Below are 17,529 nucleotides of genomic sequence, written 5' to 3' on the forward strand. Positions count from 1 at the left end.
GGGGACAGAGAATCTAAAGCAGGCTCTGCACTGACAGCAGAGAGCCCGATGCAGGGCTCGAACTCAAGAACCATGAGATCATGCCCTGAGCTGAAGTTGGTTGCTTAACTGACTGAGCCACACAGGCACCCCACCAGTTCAAATATTCTTAAGCAATGTGAGAACTTAGTCCCAACAAGAAGTGTCCTAATAAACAATGAATATGAATAAGTTGAGCTTAAATTCACATGATTATTGTGCAGCTTTCCATGAAAAATGATATTTCATACTTAGTATCGCATTGTAACAGCCCATCCCATACTATTTTTTAAATCACTAATTTTGCAACATTTTTAGCATGCGTGAGTCATGAAAATGTTAGATATTGTAATATATATTTTAATGCATTGTTAAAATACCCAAGGTTGTAATATTAAGTAATCAGTATTCTTAATGTTTCTTCCTTCAATAATCGACATTTTGGCAGAGGAAACAAATGATCTTATTTATGTAGGGGGACACTCTGAAGTAACGTTGATAGGCTTTAAGAATCTGTTGCAAAACCAGGAAATGTCTCTAATTGATGGCCATTTCTTCACCGTATAATAGTGAGTAACTAAAGAGGCCAAATATGTCTAGGGTGAGGGAAGATGATGGTTGATAATGACATGGATTTATTAAAAGTAATGAGAGCTAGAGGAGATAAAAATCGGCTGAGGAAAAAGAAATTGTCACCGTTTGTATTAGTTTATAGGGCTTGGGAGTTGAAATAGGGCACTGTAGTTAGTGATACAAATAATATTTATCTTTTTCGTTATGCTGTGTAATACTTTGTACTGGCGTTTGACATTAACAAATATGCTTGACTTTTCTGAGCTTATGAAGCTTTTTCTTAAAAAAAAAAAAAGATCTTAGAATGCACCAAGGGATTTAAACCATTAGAAGAGAAATATTCAAGGTGTGGGGCATTGTGTATATGTGTTCGTTTCCTGCTTTTGGCACTCTTGTTTTTGGACATTGTGACACATGGGCTACTCTCATTGTTCCCCTTCCTCTCCGTCCGCCTCCCTCGGATCTACTGTGATTCGGTGAGCTTCCTCATCAGGGAAGGAAATTTCTCAGGATTACTATTTAATTGGGTAAGCTCAGGTAGTTGACTTTTTGTTTCATGATTGACAAAAGGTCTGCTAAGCAATTAATACATTAATAAAGCTAGATGATAGGGTTGTTATAATGGCTATTACTAATTGACTCTCCTAAGAGCTTTGAGTGCACCACGTCACGTGCTCCTTCCAGCAGTCCTGGGAGGTAGACACTGATTGCTCTGTTTGACAGCTGAGGAAGATGGCACTTAGAGACAAGTCAAGCAACTCGCCCCGGATCACTGTCAGTGGCAACCTTGACTAGACCGGTTGGCTGTTTGAACTGTCGTCCTTATTCTTTAACATTTTTTTCCCCTGTGGGGAAATGCTTTCTAAGTTCTAGTAGCAAGTTTAGTATAAAATAACAGAGTTGTGTGAACAGTAAGTTAGGGAGCCGGTGGTTACAGATTCTCTTTCTTTGCTACCAATGTTGCACAGTTGTCTTTTGTACTCTTTTCCTAAGATCCGTTTGTACTGTAGAGCCAAATAAGTATTTTTGAATAGACTCAAGAACGAGTTTTTAGGATTAAGTTGTAATTTTTGACTCCTCTGACTTGAAATGCCTCTGCCAACAACTTTACATTCTGTCCAGGGTATGGCTAACCTGTGCCCTGTAGTGGTAATTTTTCCCATTTCCCAAATGCTTTTGGGAAGAATTCCGACAGAATACTAAATTTATCTACAAGTTAGAATGTTCCCCTAAGCTTTGCAAGGCCCATTGGCTCTCTCCACAAAGCCTGACTCTTACAGAAGTGGAGTGTTGGGAAGGGAAGGAAGATAATTAGGTTATAGGCCAGTAACTATTCAAGTCGAATGCTTTTCAAATGACCACAAATCAGATAAAGTTAATTTCCTATTTTTCAATTTTTGAGCATCATAATGTAACTGTTAGGTTCAGATAAACTGCTGCTCTAATTATCTTTCTTTTTTTTTTTTCTGATTATCTTTCTTGCCAAACTTCTTAATCACAAAAGCCAATTTCACCTTGCTAGTTCCCAACTTTTAGTTCTTATTTGCTGGTGCCATTATGCTCTCTTACCGACACAGGCATAAAGGTGAAGCCAATGTCCTTAATCCTGTCTCTGAATCAGGACACGGCTGCCTGTAACTTGCTGCTAAATCTTACAGCTCTTAACAGTCAGAATTTTAGCTGTTAGAAAGTGGAGTTTTTAACCTGTAGCTTTTTGCATTCTTGTTTCTTAGCCCCATTCTTGGTAGCAGAAATGAAGCTTCTTTGTCCATATTCTATTCTGAACCGTGAAAACCAAGTTTATAAGTTTATAAGTTAATTTGGTTAATTACTTTGAACAGTTATAACTGCTGCTGCATGGTGGCAGCTTGGGTGGACTTAGAAGTAATTAGGAATGTGGAAGCCCTCTTTGCCCATCCTGGCTTCTTGGGATTTTAATGATGGAAGGTGACCTCAGAATTCTTATGCAACTGCTGATAGAGTCCATGCAGGTTCCTTAAATGGCTGACAGGGGGCAGACGTGAGTTGACAGGAGAGACAGACTCAGGTGAACTGGACCATACAAGCAGCACCTAAAAGGGGCAACGATGACTCGGTTCCAGCTTGTTAATGCCATGTGAAAATGTGAGCCTGGTGTTGTAACACTGCCCACATTTTTGAAAAGAGTTTGAATCTTGACGTCAGAGCTTTTGTTTCTTAAGATGTTGGTAGATGGCTCATGTGACTTTTTAAAATTATGGGCCGAGTAACCTGTATCTGTAGACCATCAATTCGTGACCTGTTGTGCTCTGTGATACAGAGTATTAAGTCTCTGAGGGTGTAATTTGAGCAAGGCTAGGGTTTTTATCATCTGAGAGATTCATTATTTTGTGCTGGAGTTGGTCTAAGAGAGCCCTGGAATAGATGAACATATTTTTTCTTAAATTCCTAGTTACTTAGGGAGAATGAAACGTCAGCTCTTGTTGTCTGTGGAAAGAAAAATGGGGGCCCTGGCAGTACTGAGCTCCTGATGTGAACCCACCGAAAGTTCACGGGGCATGGTGGGCCCAAGCCGTCAGGTTTGAGACCTGCGTACCCCTCCCTGTTTGGAAATGTCAAAATTGCTCATAAGTAGAAGCGATTGTAGGGATCCTACATACATCTCATAGAGTCTCCAAAAGTGTTGGCAGGATACATCCTTCATCCAACATCGTAAATAAGAGGTAGAAGTTGCTATAAATCTAGTTGGTATACTGGAGGAAGTAATAATTCTGCTTACACCTTAGCAGATTCATAATGCAAATCAAGTTTGATTCCATATGTAGGTAAACATTTGTCATTCTTCACTCTTTGAGAAAGGTGGAATTCAGAACAGACATTTCTTTTGGTTTGCTGCCTATGTGAAGATGACTCTTTACATTTATGCCTGCCAACCCTCTTAGTTTTCATGGTAGTAAAATAAATGTTATCTGTTAAGGGAGACTAGTAACTTAATTTTATTGGAGATACTTTCATAGAAATGCTCAGCACTAATGATTACATCAAAAACCATACTTTATTTTATGTATAGCAATACAATTTACATATTAAATAACACTATAATAGAATGATTTGATATAGTTTTAAACAGAAGAAAAAAGGGAAAAATTTCAGGTTACAAAACCCCTCCCCCCTGAACAAATTAAAAAAACAAAACAAAACAACAATCACTTTTTCCAAATGGGTCAATGCAACGAATGTATTCAGTGACTAATTATGTCTAATTCCTATTGCACAAATGGTCAATGGAATTAAAGAAAACCCAATTTTCACAATCACTGCCTCAAAGAAATAACACGTGTTGGATTCTTTTGGAATGCAAAGATACAGTTCTTGCTACTTCAATATACAGAAAGTTGAATTCACATATCCACCACAAAGAAAAACCCAAAAAACTAAAACAAAAACAAAACAAAACTATGACGGAGTTGAAACTAGAAAAAAATTAGCTTTATATGAAAATATAAAATTCTATGATTATATACCATAGATACAAAGTTTCCAGAAGATGCTTATCCAAGCAACAAAATATTTACAGTTTTAATGATTTTAGCTATTTCAAAATGAAGTGAAAGAAACATGAATTAACATGAAGGCTGAGGTTTTTTTTTCTTTTTTCTTTTTTAGAAACAATGGCTGCTTGCTAGTTTCAAATGTCCTAACAAAAAAGGAGTCACTACCCCAAATGTTGGAGAGTTGCAACATTTTATAAAATCGGCTGTCTCCTTTCCTGGAGATGTTTATTTCTTAAAACTCAAGATTTTTCTTGAAATTAATTATCCTCTGTAGAAAATGCTTCCCTTTGCAAATATTTAACAAAAATACTAAAAACAGTTTAACAGCTAAGACAAAGTAGAGGCCAAATATTAGTACAATTCCTTCCTATTTGTAGCATGCCTTCTTTCTAGAGATAAGTAAAGCCAGTATCGCATGTTAAATGGCAACTAAGGGAAAGCGCAAAGGGGTAAGTGAAATTATAGCTGTTTAAAAAAAAAAAAGCAGGCATTTTCCCTTCATATAAAAATTCACTGGCACCTTTTGAACATAATCTTTAGAACACAGGAGTTGAAAATGCATTTTCCAGTATAATTGCTAAATTCTTAAGACAAACTACATTTTGATTATTATTTCTTAAATTGTGATGAGTTTGGGTTTATTTTTTGCTTAGAATTAGTAATATGTATCTTTGGTAAATTGGTATCTATATTTTAATTTTTAAATATATATGCATTTTAAGAAAAAAATTCCTAACAAGGCAGTTGTGCTGTGTCATTATAAAATAATTAAGGTTATTTGTTGATTTCAGTATGTCACTCTGGGCTAAAATTTCCAACAGCCAAACCTTGAACACCATCAACTTCTCTGACCGTGCTGGACTCTTCAACTTGAAATAGACTCTTAAAGCTCCAAGGCATAAAAATTTAGGAAAACCAATTCAATGATCTTACTTTTGAAATTCAGAAGTTAACTTTTTAACACACGCGTATATAAAAGAAGACATTGTGGCTTTTGGATGCAAAAAGAGTTCTCCTGATGCCGGTAAGGGGTCTCCTCTGATGCCCAGTATGGCCACTTGTTGTGATCACTGCAGTCCAGTGTTGTATGATGTGTGCATTCTGTTCACCTAGAGCTAAATTCATACACCCACCAGCTTATTTTATAAAATAGCACATGATCGTTTGCAATAGCTATTTCCTTTCCCCCTGAGTGCAAATGGTAATAACCTTGTTGTGTAGTTAAGCAGTGTGTTCATGTCTCAAACAAAACACCATCTTTGAAACTCTCTGCCTCTGGAAAGATGCAAGCGTATTTCTACTGATAACAAATGAAAGATCATATTCAGGATACACTCTCTGGGGCAAGTGAGGAAAGAACTGCTGAACAGAGCTGTCCTCACTGAAGTGTGTTTGGACCACTTAGGCAAGATGGGCAAACAGCAACTGCTCATGTTCCAGTGTGTGAGGATTTGCAGACCTTGGCTCAAGCCCACTATAGACACACAATTTCTCTGAGAACTTCAAGCCACCCTTTTCAATGCTTCTGTTTACTCGCGATCTTTCTTTTATTGTAACTACGATACCCATGTAAGAAATGGTCACAGAATTGTGTTGGAACTTAACGGTTTTCACGAATTGAGCCCTCTATAAATAGCACAGAAGGAAATACGTGCTGTTTTCTAAGCAGTGTTCACTTGTCTCAGAAAAAATTACCAAGGGACCATGAACCCCAACTCGAACATTACTTCTCACAGCCAAACCTGTGCCAACTACTAAAAAAGAGTTCACTCCTATCAATACTCTATATAAATTAAGTATAATCTGCTTGATTGACTGAAAAGGATCTAGCTCTTGCCATGATCTGCAACCTTGCCCTTCCTGATTCCCCTCAGCCTTCTGGCAGCTGTGGTGTTTCGTGTTCAAGCTTCTCTCCTTCTGTGTAGATAGAGCTTCCTGGTGTTAACCTCTGACGGCAGCGGAGGGGCCGCAGAGGTGTTCTTTCCTCTAGCACGTACAGTTTAGCAGACTTCGCTCACTTGCGCACCTTTCCTTAAGCCTCACCTACATGGTTCGTGAACAGTGGACTATTGCCATGTTGTAGAATTTATGTGATGAAAACATGAGATTAACCCTGGCAAGTGACACAGTTCATGAAAACGCCATCAACTGGCTATGCATCGGAACTCGCAAACTTGGCCGGTAGCCTCTCCTTAGTGGCTTTGCTTCCTCAGCACCACTCTGACAGACTTCACAGAAAGCTGACTTAAGAGAAATAGAATCTCAGCGCTGATTATCATTAATGTCACAGAACCTACCCAGATAGTATGATAGTAGCCAGTATTGGGGTTGTTGTTGAAGTTTATTGACATAAAAATTAACCAAAACTCTTTTCTTCTTGACACGCCCAGTTCTGGTGATGACTTCACTTCTAACAGAAGTCATCCCTTAAACACAAATATGTAATAGAACAGATCTCAGTAAGGAGCTTATTTTTCTAACTGAACTGAAATTTCTTATTGCTCCTTATTTCCCAATTGTGTACTTACGGCAGGGTGAATATGGCTCCAGAGGCTAGATCAGATAAGTTCCTTGGGCTCTGTGTAATGATTATTAGCCTCTTTGAGGGAAGTGTGTCTGTTCTTGGGGCTAAACCACACCAAGCCATCCCCATTTTTGAAAATCTATTTGAAAATGTCCATATCCTCTTTTATTCAAGATTCTGATTTCGTCTTTCCAAATCAGACTTCTCCATGTGTGGGAATCTACATAGTCCCAAGACTTTTGCTAATAAAGTATTTTCAGTTTTATCCTAACTACAAGAATATATGTCATTATGGAATTTATCAGGAAATATTTGGCAAAAAAGGAAAGAAAAGAATGTTAACTAGGTAGTTTTTATTAGAGTGCTAGACGAGTAATAGGGATATTTTAGAGGGCTAATTTCAAAGTTACACACCTGCAGAAATTTTCATTGTTCTACCTGCCATGATGTATGGTATTAGAAACCAAGAAGCATTAATGGAGAGTTACTAAAGGGATAGCGGAGATGTGTAAACTATTGCCATATCCCTATTGTAAAAGATAGCCCTGACTGCAGGGTGTAGCTATTTCAGAGGGTCAAGATGGAAATAACACACACCGTCCACATAGCTACTGTGAAAACTGTAATACAGAGATATCCTTTATTTTGACACAGTTGGGGAATTTTTTTTTAAGCTATGAATATAACTTCAACTAATAAGTGATGTTCACATAAAGCTCTTAAGCCTTCTAATTTCTTAATGGATACCTTTACCGTCATAAACGGAACTGTTTCAAGGCCATGAGGTTAACAGACTGTCTCAGTAGCTCCCAGGAACCTGCTATTCTTTATAAGAAAACAATGCCCATCCACTCCATTAAAGTACAGAAGGCAGACAGTATTGAGCAGTGCCTAAAACAAACAGAGGAGAGGACCGAGGAAAAGCTCAGCATTGCCTGCTAGGAGGATGCAGCTGCTTTCGCAATAATAATAAAAAAACCAAGATCCACTGTCCTGACAAAACCTTCACTGTACTGAACTAAAAAGTAGCATGTGTGTTCTCATGGAATGTCACATCAGGGCTTGCTTTAGGATTAGATTATAGGCAGTAACACTGATCATATAGTGCAAACTAGGTAAAATTGCGTTTCACTGTGTGAAATGAACAGAGGTGCAAATGCTCAGTAGGATACCATTAAGACATAAAATGGCAAAAAATAAATATCAAAACTTTTATCAGTGTAAAAAAGTAACTGGGTTATTGTATAACCTAGAGTCTGGCAAAAAAGGCCTCAAAAAAGTTCTCAGTCTTCAGAAGTTTTACAAATTAAGTGCCCGTTCGGGATTCCAATCACACTAGAGATTCCATGCTCTCGGCAGGGTCTGATTCATCTGCAATGAGAACAGCACCATTTTTGTCCACTGTCATGGGACCATTTCCATTTTCTTTAGTGCTGACCAGGCTGAGCATTGCTTTATAGACAAACTGGTATTGTTCCTGAAAAACAAGGAGAAGACAGTTTGAGACAAAGAACAGCTTAGTCATTTCATCTAAGGTAGAAAGACCAATTTTTTAAAAAGGTAATTATAAAAAAACAAGAATATACATTTATGCTAAGAAACTTTAAAAAATGACTTGAATCCTTTCATAGTGGAGACCTTTGCCTTCTGCATGTCACTTTGATTGTTGTTAGTTGGGAACTCATTCTCAGTACTGACAGTGAATTAAGAGAATGGAATATCCCTGTGCTAGCACTGGAGAATACCATACTCTAGAAAGCAGAGTTTCTCGCTCTCAACACTAATGATGTTTTCAGGAAGATGATTCTTTGTTGGAGAGGGTGTGTCTGCTGCGTGCCAAGATGTTTAGCAGCTTCCCTGGGCTCTGCTCAGTCGGTGCCAGAGCACTGGTCTTCATCGCCAGTTGTGACGACCAAAAAAAAAAAAGTCTCCAGATGTTGCCAAACATCCCCTGGGGGTGGGAGGGCGGGGCAAAACCACCCCTCACTGACAACCGCTGCTCTAATTCAAGTGTTTGCCTGAGTTTCGGTTGATGGAGGAACAGGTTTCACAAAGAAGCAAAGTACTTACAATGTCTGTGAATACTCCAGGCCTCATAAGATTGATCATTTTTGCAACCTGGAAAACATCCACAGCATTTTCATTCTCCAGTTGCTGGGACAGGGTGGTAAGGGCACACAGCATTCCTGCTGAAACTGCTCCATACCTTGGGGAGGAAAAAAAAACACGCTATTTCAGATTTGCTTAGGGATTAAATTTACTGGAATGAAATTAACACCATATATTTGCATGGTGGCATATGTTTGCATAGTCCGCACACAGACTGCAGTGACCTCTCTTCTTGAAATCAGTGAAATGCTGGACAGGGAGAGAAGATGTAGAGACTAGCACAAAGGTGCCATTTGTTCATGAATGTGAAAGCTCCCAAACTGGCTTATCAGATGCTCAGTTTGATACTCCAGATGAAATGAGAGGTTTAAAATTAGACTGGGGATAGCTATAGAAGACTTAATGCTGGGAATGAGGTGGGAAAAATACGAGAACCCTAACTACAAGCTCCTGGATGTGCAGAGGTAGGGAAAGGATCTGAAAAAAAAAAAAAAATATCCCCCCACCCCCCCAAAAAAACCCAGCTAAATCAAACTTAAAAAACGTGACTTGAAATGTGTGGCTCAAAATGTAGTCAGAAAAGTTTCAAAATGAATTTCACATTAGGTCATTGTTTTTGGCACTGAAGTGGAATTTTGCCAGTTAGAGTACCTGTGATAAAAGTCTTGGAAAAATATGGTTGTTTTTGACACACACAGTCAGTCTCTCTCTCTCTCTCTCTCTCTCTCTCTCTCTCACACACACACACACACACACACACACACACATTTAGAATGGAAATCCCATTTTTTTCCAGGAACCTCTGGTGGCACATTAGTGTTAAGAAAACAGAGGGATTGAATGAATCGTTCCAGGTGATGATGCTGGTAGAAATGAAACTAGAATTTATATGGCTTGCATATGTATATGGCTTGTGCCCACTGTTCTATTAAAAACTATTAAATGTGCAGTTTATAGTGCAGTTTATGTGCAGTTTCTGAGTTTATCGTTATATGAAATTGAAACATTACAGATGTTTTACATCTTTAATACAAATAAGACCAAAGCTCCCAACTTTAGAGGTCAGCTAGCTAGAGGTAAAAACTGTTCTACATTTAGGTCCAGTAGCCCAGAGTCCAGTTTGTTGGTACATTTCAGTCTGGTTCATTACTTCCGTGCTGTATGCATACTGGACTTGCTGACTTCCCTGTAGGTGGGCATTTACATGGTTTGTATCTTGGGCATACCAGTGGAATTACCATGAGTAGAAAAATTGGCTCACAGGTATGCCCATTTTTAGTTTTAAAGATACTGCAATGTTTCTCTCCTAGTGGTTTTACCGGTTTATCCCCCTCCCAGCATGAGAATACTTGTTTCTCTGACATCATTTTATTTGAATTTTTTTAAAGTTTATTTATTTTGAGATCGAGAGAGTGAAGAGGGGATGGGGGAGAGGGAGAGAGAGAATCCCAAGCAGGCTCTACGCCGTTGACACATTATCCGACATGGGGCTTGAACTCACAAACTGTGAGATTATGACCTGAGCTGAAAGAGAGAGTTGCATGCTTAACTGACTGAGCTACCCAGGTGCCCCCATCTTCTCGTCATTTTAAAGTTGAAAAGCTTCTCCTAATCTGATGGGTGAAAAATTGTATCCTAATGTTAGTTTAATTTGCATTTTCTTGATTACCAGGAAGTTTGAGAATCTTTTGTGTTTATGGCCTGTGTTTCCTCTTCTGAAATTGTGTGTTAATATACTTTGGCCATTTCTCTTAGCTCTCTGTTATTTGTAGCATAGGTTGTAAATATTTCTTCCAGTGTCTCAGTTTCCCTTAACATTGTTTATAGGTACTTTTGTTACACATAATCAAATGGCTTCATCTTTTATTTTTGGCTTTTTTGGAATCTTGAGAATGCTTTTTCTAACTCAGCACTTTAAAAACATTCTCCTACATTTTTCTATTTTTGTTTTTTACATTTCATTGTCTATTTCATCTGAATCCTATTTTGGTATAAGGTTATGGTCTGATTTTACTTATTTTTCTAATGGATGACTTTTTTTTTTTATTGGATAGTCTCCTCTTTTCTCATTGAGTTTCCTTTGTATCAAATACTAAATTGTCATATAGTTTCTGAAATCTGTTTGGCCCTTTAATCTATTTTTTGTTATTTCCCTACATTTAATTCCTATAGATTTTTAATGTTCTGACATCTGAAAGAGCAAGCTCCTGTAGTCTTGGCTGTCTCTACATTCATTGTTTCATGTTTTTTTGTGCTTCAAACATCTGTATTTTCATTTTTACTTGTACACTCATTTCCAAATACCTCTACTCCTTGATTCCTTCCTGTCCTGTTTCATATTAGTCTTGAAACTGAATGCTCAAGGAACACAAAAAGTTTTACTGGGGTTTTGCTTGGTTTGCCCTCAATACATAGATTGGTTAGAGGACAGTAACCTCTTTTTGAGTTTTTCTGTTCATGAACATGATATCTTTTCTCCCTTTTTCAGGTCTTTTGTAGTTATCACTTACATTTTACAGTTTTCTTCATTGTCTTTGCCAGTTTCATTTTAGGGTAATTTCTAGGTGCCTTTTTAGAGTCTGTCATTCCTAAGAATGGCCTCTTTTTATGATCTTTTGTTTGGTTTCCATTGATACATAGGAACATTAGTGATTTTCACATGGTGAACTTGTATCCTGCCATGCAGAACTCTTTTTACGTTCTAATAATTTGTGGATTATCTAGGAAGTTGGCTTCATCTTTATCTGCCAACAATGTTAATTTTGTCTCTTTTCAGCTTTTGTATTTCTTACATCTTTTGCTTTTATTGCATTGGCTAGGACCCGGTAGTTGTGCATTGTAACACTGCAAGGGGGTCTCATATTGTAAAGCCCCTAAGTTTTTCGTGTTAAATAAAGATGTTTGCTGTGGGCTTCTGATAAATAACATTTATCAAGTTAAAGAAGATACTTGCGACTTTGTTTGCTAAGAGTGTTTTCTTTTGGGGAGGGAGATCATGAGTGAATGTTATTCTATCCTGTGCTTTCCAACACCTATTGACTCTTTTAGCAATTCCTTTAATAATGCCCTGAATTCACTTGAGAGAGCAGTGGTAACACTTAACCAGCTCTACACCCTTTTCATGATACATGAAACCATCTTACTTTTAATGATACATATTTCTTTTAATCCAACATACTGGATTTTGACAGTATTTTACTTACATTTTTGTACCCATAATCAAATAAGTAAGATTGGCCTATACTTTTCCATTCTGGTGTTCTCCTTTTTTTTTTTTTTTTTTAATCAAGGTTACATTAAATCTCCTGTGTTTGTTACTGTTTAAGTATAGCCTAGTGAGGACTTGGTGGGCCTTAACAGTTTGGGAACTTGTCTGTTTATTCAGTTCTTGGTGATCACTAAGGTGTGTTATGCTCTTACTATGTGCCAGGATCTCTTACAGGTATTAAGTGTACCAACTTAATCGTCACAATAATCCTGTGCTATGACTGTTGTTATTCCCCTTCCAAAGCGGAAGAAACAAGGTACGTTCTGGTGACGTAACTGGCCAAGGCCTCACAGTTTGTCACACGAGTTTAGTTTGAGCTGATACATGTTAATGGCTCATAATAGAAGCTAGTATATACAATATGTTCAGTAAACACCATTTATTATACTTATTATTGAGACTTAAAACATGTATTGGTATAAACAATTTCAAGTGTTTATTTTAAAATATTTCTATTTTAACCTTTTATTATTAGAAAACATCAAACACTTGAAAGTACTGTAACTTTGATGTAGCCATTACTCAATTACAGCCGTCACTGGCTCATGGCCAATCTTTTTTCACATCTCCTTCTTCCCACATATCCTTTGAAGTAAATCCCAGGTATTTTATTCATTAATATTTTAGTATAAAAGATAAAATTTAAAAAAATACATATAAACATTATCACACCTCAGCAAATGAACAGTTACCAAATATTTTGAGTGTAACTGTGGATACATGGTAGATGCTTTTCTTCCCAATGGCAATTTATGCCCTCCCTACTTTTTCTTCACCATTTTCCAAAACTGTATGTTTTATGAGACTTAAGTTCTTAGAAAATCTCAGCCGTTATTTCTTTAATCTCTTTTGTCAACATGGATCACTTCTCAGACGTATGTTAGAACTCACCTATCTAGTCCGTAACTAAGTTTGATTTCACTTCTGTCCATTCTACTACTACTAGCCTGTCTCTTGTTTTTCCCCTATCTTGGACTCTCTCATTTGTTCCTGTTTGATTATACATGTTTCTGGTTAATGTCCTAGTCTTCTGTTAGATCTCTGAGCATGTGTTCTATTGTAACTGCTCCAGTAACTGATTTACACTTTGTTGTTGTTCTTCTTGCTTTGATCATTATGTTAACTTTCCACAGATTCTAAATTGTACTCAGTTTACCTTCTTATTTAGCATGACTAGCGTTTTTTTTTTTTTTTTTAATCCTCTGTACTAATTATTATTTTTTCCAGAAGGACCAAAATCTAACCTTTGCTTAATATGTTCTAGTGAAACTGTTAGACTCAGGACCCTTTCCCCAACCTCCCCCTGTCCCCCAAACCAATCTCTTTTTTAAAGCTCTCCACAGCCTTTCAGATAGAAAAGTCCCGTATTACATATCTTATTATAGTGTGTACTCTATGTGGATGTACTCTTGCCTGTCCTTGGATTGCCTTTCTTAGATTTAGCCACTCTTAAATAAGCACCTAAATTAAAAGGAAGCACCTACACAGTAAGATTTCAAACAGGACCAGAAACTAAGTCAAATTAATCAAATCCACAGATCATTTAAATATTTTCTACATACCAAACATGATAGTGAAAGGGTAAAGACTGAAAAAATAGAGGCCATTCTCAGATTAGGAATTAGATAGAATTAGAGGATATTTATTGAGTTTCATGGATTTGCCCTTCAGACTATAAGAACTTGGTGAAAAAGTGATACTAGTAATTTTATAACATATATAAAACAAGAGTAGTGTACAGATTCACTGTTTGCCTTTCTCAAAGGGCCCCATTGAGAGGAATGTTTATTTAGTGCAGTTAAGAAGAAAGCAAAATGTGTTTTCATCTTTCCTTGCCTATACCTCAAAGAAATAGAAGTACTTGAAGTTCCTGATGTACAGTAATGGTAAGTGCTCTATATTCATTTTAAACCACAGTGGGATTCCTTGTATTGTCAGTGTGTATAATACCTCTGCCCACTTAATTATATTTTTTACTCTTCCATATAATTATTGTACCTTTGCTTTTAAGAGGTTTTAACAATCACTTTATTGCTCCCATAAGCATTAAAAAAAAAGTTTTAAAAATCATAACCAAAAATGCAATCCAGAGTTATAACTGTGTCACTATGAAGAAACTAAAGCTTCCCGTAGAAATCATTAGGGCAGAAAGGAAAACAGTTAAAGCTTGAATATGCAGCGGTCTGGGGGAATCACGCAACATGAAAGCCTTCCACAGCACTTTAAGAAATTAACACTTTGGGGAGTGCCTGCGTGGCTGTTGCTTGAGTGTCCGACTCTTGATTTCAGGTCAGGTTGTGGTCTCAGGGTTGTAGGACTGAACCCCATACTGGGTTCCTCAGTGAGCCTGGAGACTGCTTGAGATTCTCTCTGTCCCCTCCCCCAATCTCTCTCTAAAATAGTACTTTAAAAAAATTTAAAACTTTGGAAGTGAATGAGAAAATAAAGTAGGGAAACATGGTCTGGAGAACTGAGGGACATGAATGCCAGAGTGCTTCCTGTGACAACCAGTGGGAGGCAGTGTTAACCAGCAGGATTAGATAGATCTGGATCTGACTGCAGTCAGGGCCAGCTTCCTGGCTACGGTCTGACGGGTCTCCTGCTCACAAGAGTCTTGCCCTTAGTTTAATGCTGTGCTGTGGCCATCTGGAACTTTTTTTTACTGAAGTATAGTTGATAGACCGTATTAGTTTCAGGTGTGTAACAATGATTTGACAAGTATATATGTTATGAAATATTCACCATGATAGTTATTACATTATTAAGTATATTTCCTATGCTATACTTGTCATCTCTGTGATTTATTTATAACTGGAAGTCTGTACTTACTAACCCCCTTCACCTATTTCACCCCTCTCCCTACTACTGACAACCACCAGTTTGTTCTGTTTATCTTAGTTTACTTCTGTTTGTTTTTATTTAAGATTCCACATAGAAGTGAAATCACTTGTATTTGTCTTTATCTGATTACTGCACTTAGCCCGATACCTTCTAGTTCTACCCATGTTGATGTAAAAGGTGATTTTTTTTTTCAACGTTTATTTATTTTTGGGACAGAGAGAGACAGAGCATGAACAGGGGAGGGGCAGAGAGAGAGGGAGACACAGAATCGGAAACAGGCTCCAGGCTCCGAGCCATCCGCCCAGAGCCCGACGCGGGGCTCGAACTCACGGACCGCGAGATCGTGACCTGGCTGAAGTCGGACGCTTAACCAACTGCGCCACCCAGGCGCCCCTCTTTTTTTTTTTTTAATGCCTGAGTAATATTCCATTGTATACATACATCACATTTTCTGTATCCACTCATCTATTTACGGACACTTAGATTTCTTATGTATTAGGACTATTGTAAATACCGCTGCAGTGAACATAGGGGTGCATGCCTCCTTTTCAATTAGTGTTTTTGTTTTCTTCTGATAAATGCCCATAAATGGAATTACTGATCATATGGTATTTCTATTTTTACTTTGTTGAGTAGCTTCGGCGCTGTTTTACATAGTGGCTGCACGTATTTATTTTTTCCATTTCTTCTAGGTTTGTCTAACTTGTTAGCTTAGAATTTTTAATAGTACACTCTCATTATCCTTTGTATTTCCTTGGTGTTGGCTGTAACTTCTTTTTCATTTGTAATGTTATTTCAGTCTGCTTTCTTTCTTGAGGAGTCTGGTTAAAAGTTTTTTAGTCTTGTTTATCTTTTCAAAGAACCAGGTCTTGGTTTCATTGATTTTTTTTTTTTTTTTAAGCTTATTTGTTTGAGAGTGGCAGAGAGAGAAGGGGAGAGTGAGAATCCCAAGCAGGCTCTGTGTTGCCAGTGCAGAGTCCACTGTGGGGCCTCAAACCCATGAACTCATGAGATCATGGCCTGAGCTGAAACCGAGTGGGATGCCTAGCCAACTAAGCCATCCAGGCGCCCCTTCATTGATATTTTCTATGGATTTTTTAGTCTACATTTATTTCTACTCTGATCTTTTTTCTTTTCTTCTCCTAAATTTTGGCTCTGTTTGTTCTTCTTTTTCTAGTTCCTTTAGGTTCCTAAGGATAGACTGCTTGAGAGTTTTATTTCTTGAGGTAGGCCTGTATTGCTATAAATTTCCTTCTTAGAACTGCTTTTGCCACATCTCAAAAGATTTTGCGTGTTCATTTGCCTCCAGGTATTTTTTAATTTCCTCTTGGATTTCTTCATTGAGACATTGGTTGTTTAATAGCATGTTATTTATCCTCCATATATTTGTATTTTTTCCAGGTTTTCTTGTAATTTATTTCTAGTTTCATACTATTATGGTCAGAAAAAATGCTTGATGTGATTTCAGTCTTCTTAAATTTATGGAGATTTGCTTAATGGCCTAATATGCGATCCTGGAGAATAGTCCCATCTGTACTTGAAAAGAATGTGTATTATGCTGTTTTGGATGGAATGTTCTGTATGTATCTGTTAAATCCATCTGGTCTAATGTCTTGTTCAAGGCCAGTGTTTCCTTATTAATTTTCGATCTGGATGATCTATCCATTGACTTAAGTGGGTGTTAAAATTCCCTGCTATTTTCTTACCATCAATTTCCCCCTTTAGATGCTTCGATGTTGGGTGCATAGATATTTACAGTTGTTGTATCCTCTTCTTAGATGGATCCTTTTACCATTTTTTTTTTTTTTTTTTTTTGAGAGAAACAGAGCACATGAGCAGGGGAGGGGCAGAGAGAGACAAGGAGAGAGTGAATACCAAGCAAGCTATGCACTTGAGTGCAGAGCCTGATCTCACAAACCTTGAGATCATGACCTGAACTCAACAAAGTCAAGAGCCAGACACTTACCTGACAGAGCCACCCAGGTGCCCCTATTCTTTATTTTAAAGTCCATTTTGTCTGCTATAAATACTGCTACCCCAGCTTTTTTTTTTTTTCTTTTTTCATTTCTGTGGAATATCTTTTTCCATCCCTTCAGCTTTCAGTCTGTATATCTATTTAGGGAGTCTTTTGTAGGCAACATCTGGGTCTTGTTTTTTTATCCATTTAATCTATGTCTTTTGATTGGAGCACTTAAACCACTTATTTGAGAGGTATGTACTTTAACTGTCATTTTGTTCATTGTTTTCTGGTTATTTTTGTAGTTCTTCTAGGTCTTTTCTTCTCTTGCTCTTCTCCCTTGTGACTGAGGACTTTGTTTAGTGTTATGTGTTGATTTCTTTCTGCTTTTTTATATCTATTATAGGTTTTAGGTTTGTGGTTTCTGTAAGGTTCATATATAACATCCTAAATATATAGCAGTGTATTTTAATGGTTGCTTAAAGTTTGAACACATTCTGAAAACTGCACTTTGACTTATCCTCTCCATGTTTTTTATATATATATACATATATATGTATATATATATATGTATGATGTCATTGTACATCTTAAAGGAGTCACAAAATAGACAATTTTTTTTTTTTAAGATATAATTGATTTTACTGCTTTGGTCTTTTAATCTTTATACTAGTTTTAAGATTGATTTATTATGTTGGTTTTACTA

General features: G+C 37.2%; 1 protein-coding gene across 8 annotated transcripts in view; it reads right to left on the minus strand.

Annotated features, from left to right (window-relative positions):
* Positions 1 to 3,606: 3,606 nt before the first annotated feature.
* PTPRG (protein tyrosine phosphatase receptor type G) overlaps positions 3,607 to 17,529 on the minus strand; it is a 721,980-nt gene continuing 708,057 nt past the window's right edge. For all 8 annotated transcript variants that reach the window (XM_086697741.1, XM_086697739.1, XM_086697740.1 and 5 more), the window contains 2 exons: positions 8,719 to 8,854; positions 3,607 to 8,125 (listed from right to left, as the gene is read on the minus strand). In XM_086697741.1, coding sequence (XP_086553867.1) covers positions 7,979 to 8,125; positions 8,719 to 8,854 — 283 coding nt within the window. In that variant the 3' untranslated portion in view covers positions 3,607 to 7,978. The remainder of the gene's footprint in view (positions 8,126 to 8,718; positions 8,855 to 17,529) is intronic.

The sequence above is a fragment of the Puma concolor genome, chromosome A2, assembly GCF_028749965.1.
Source record: "Puma concolor isolate L17-30 chromosome A2, mPumCon1.1.hap2, whole genome shotgun sequence".
Classification (NCBI taxonomy): Eukaryota; Metazoa; Chordata; class Mammalia; order Carnivora; family Felidae; genus Puma; species Puma concolor.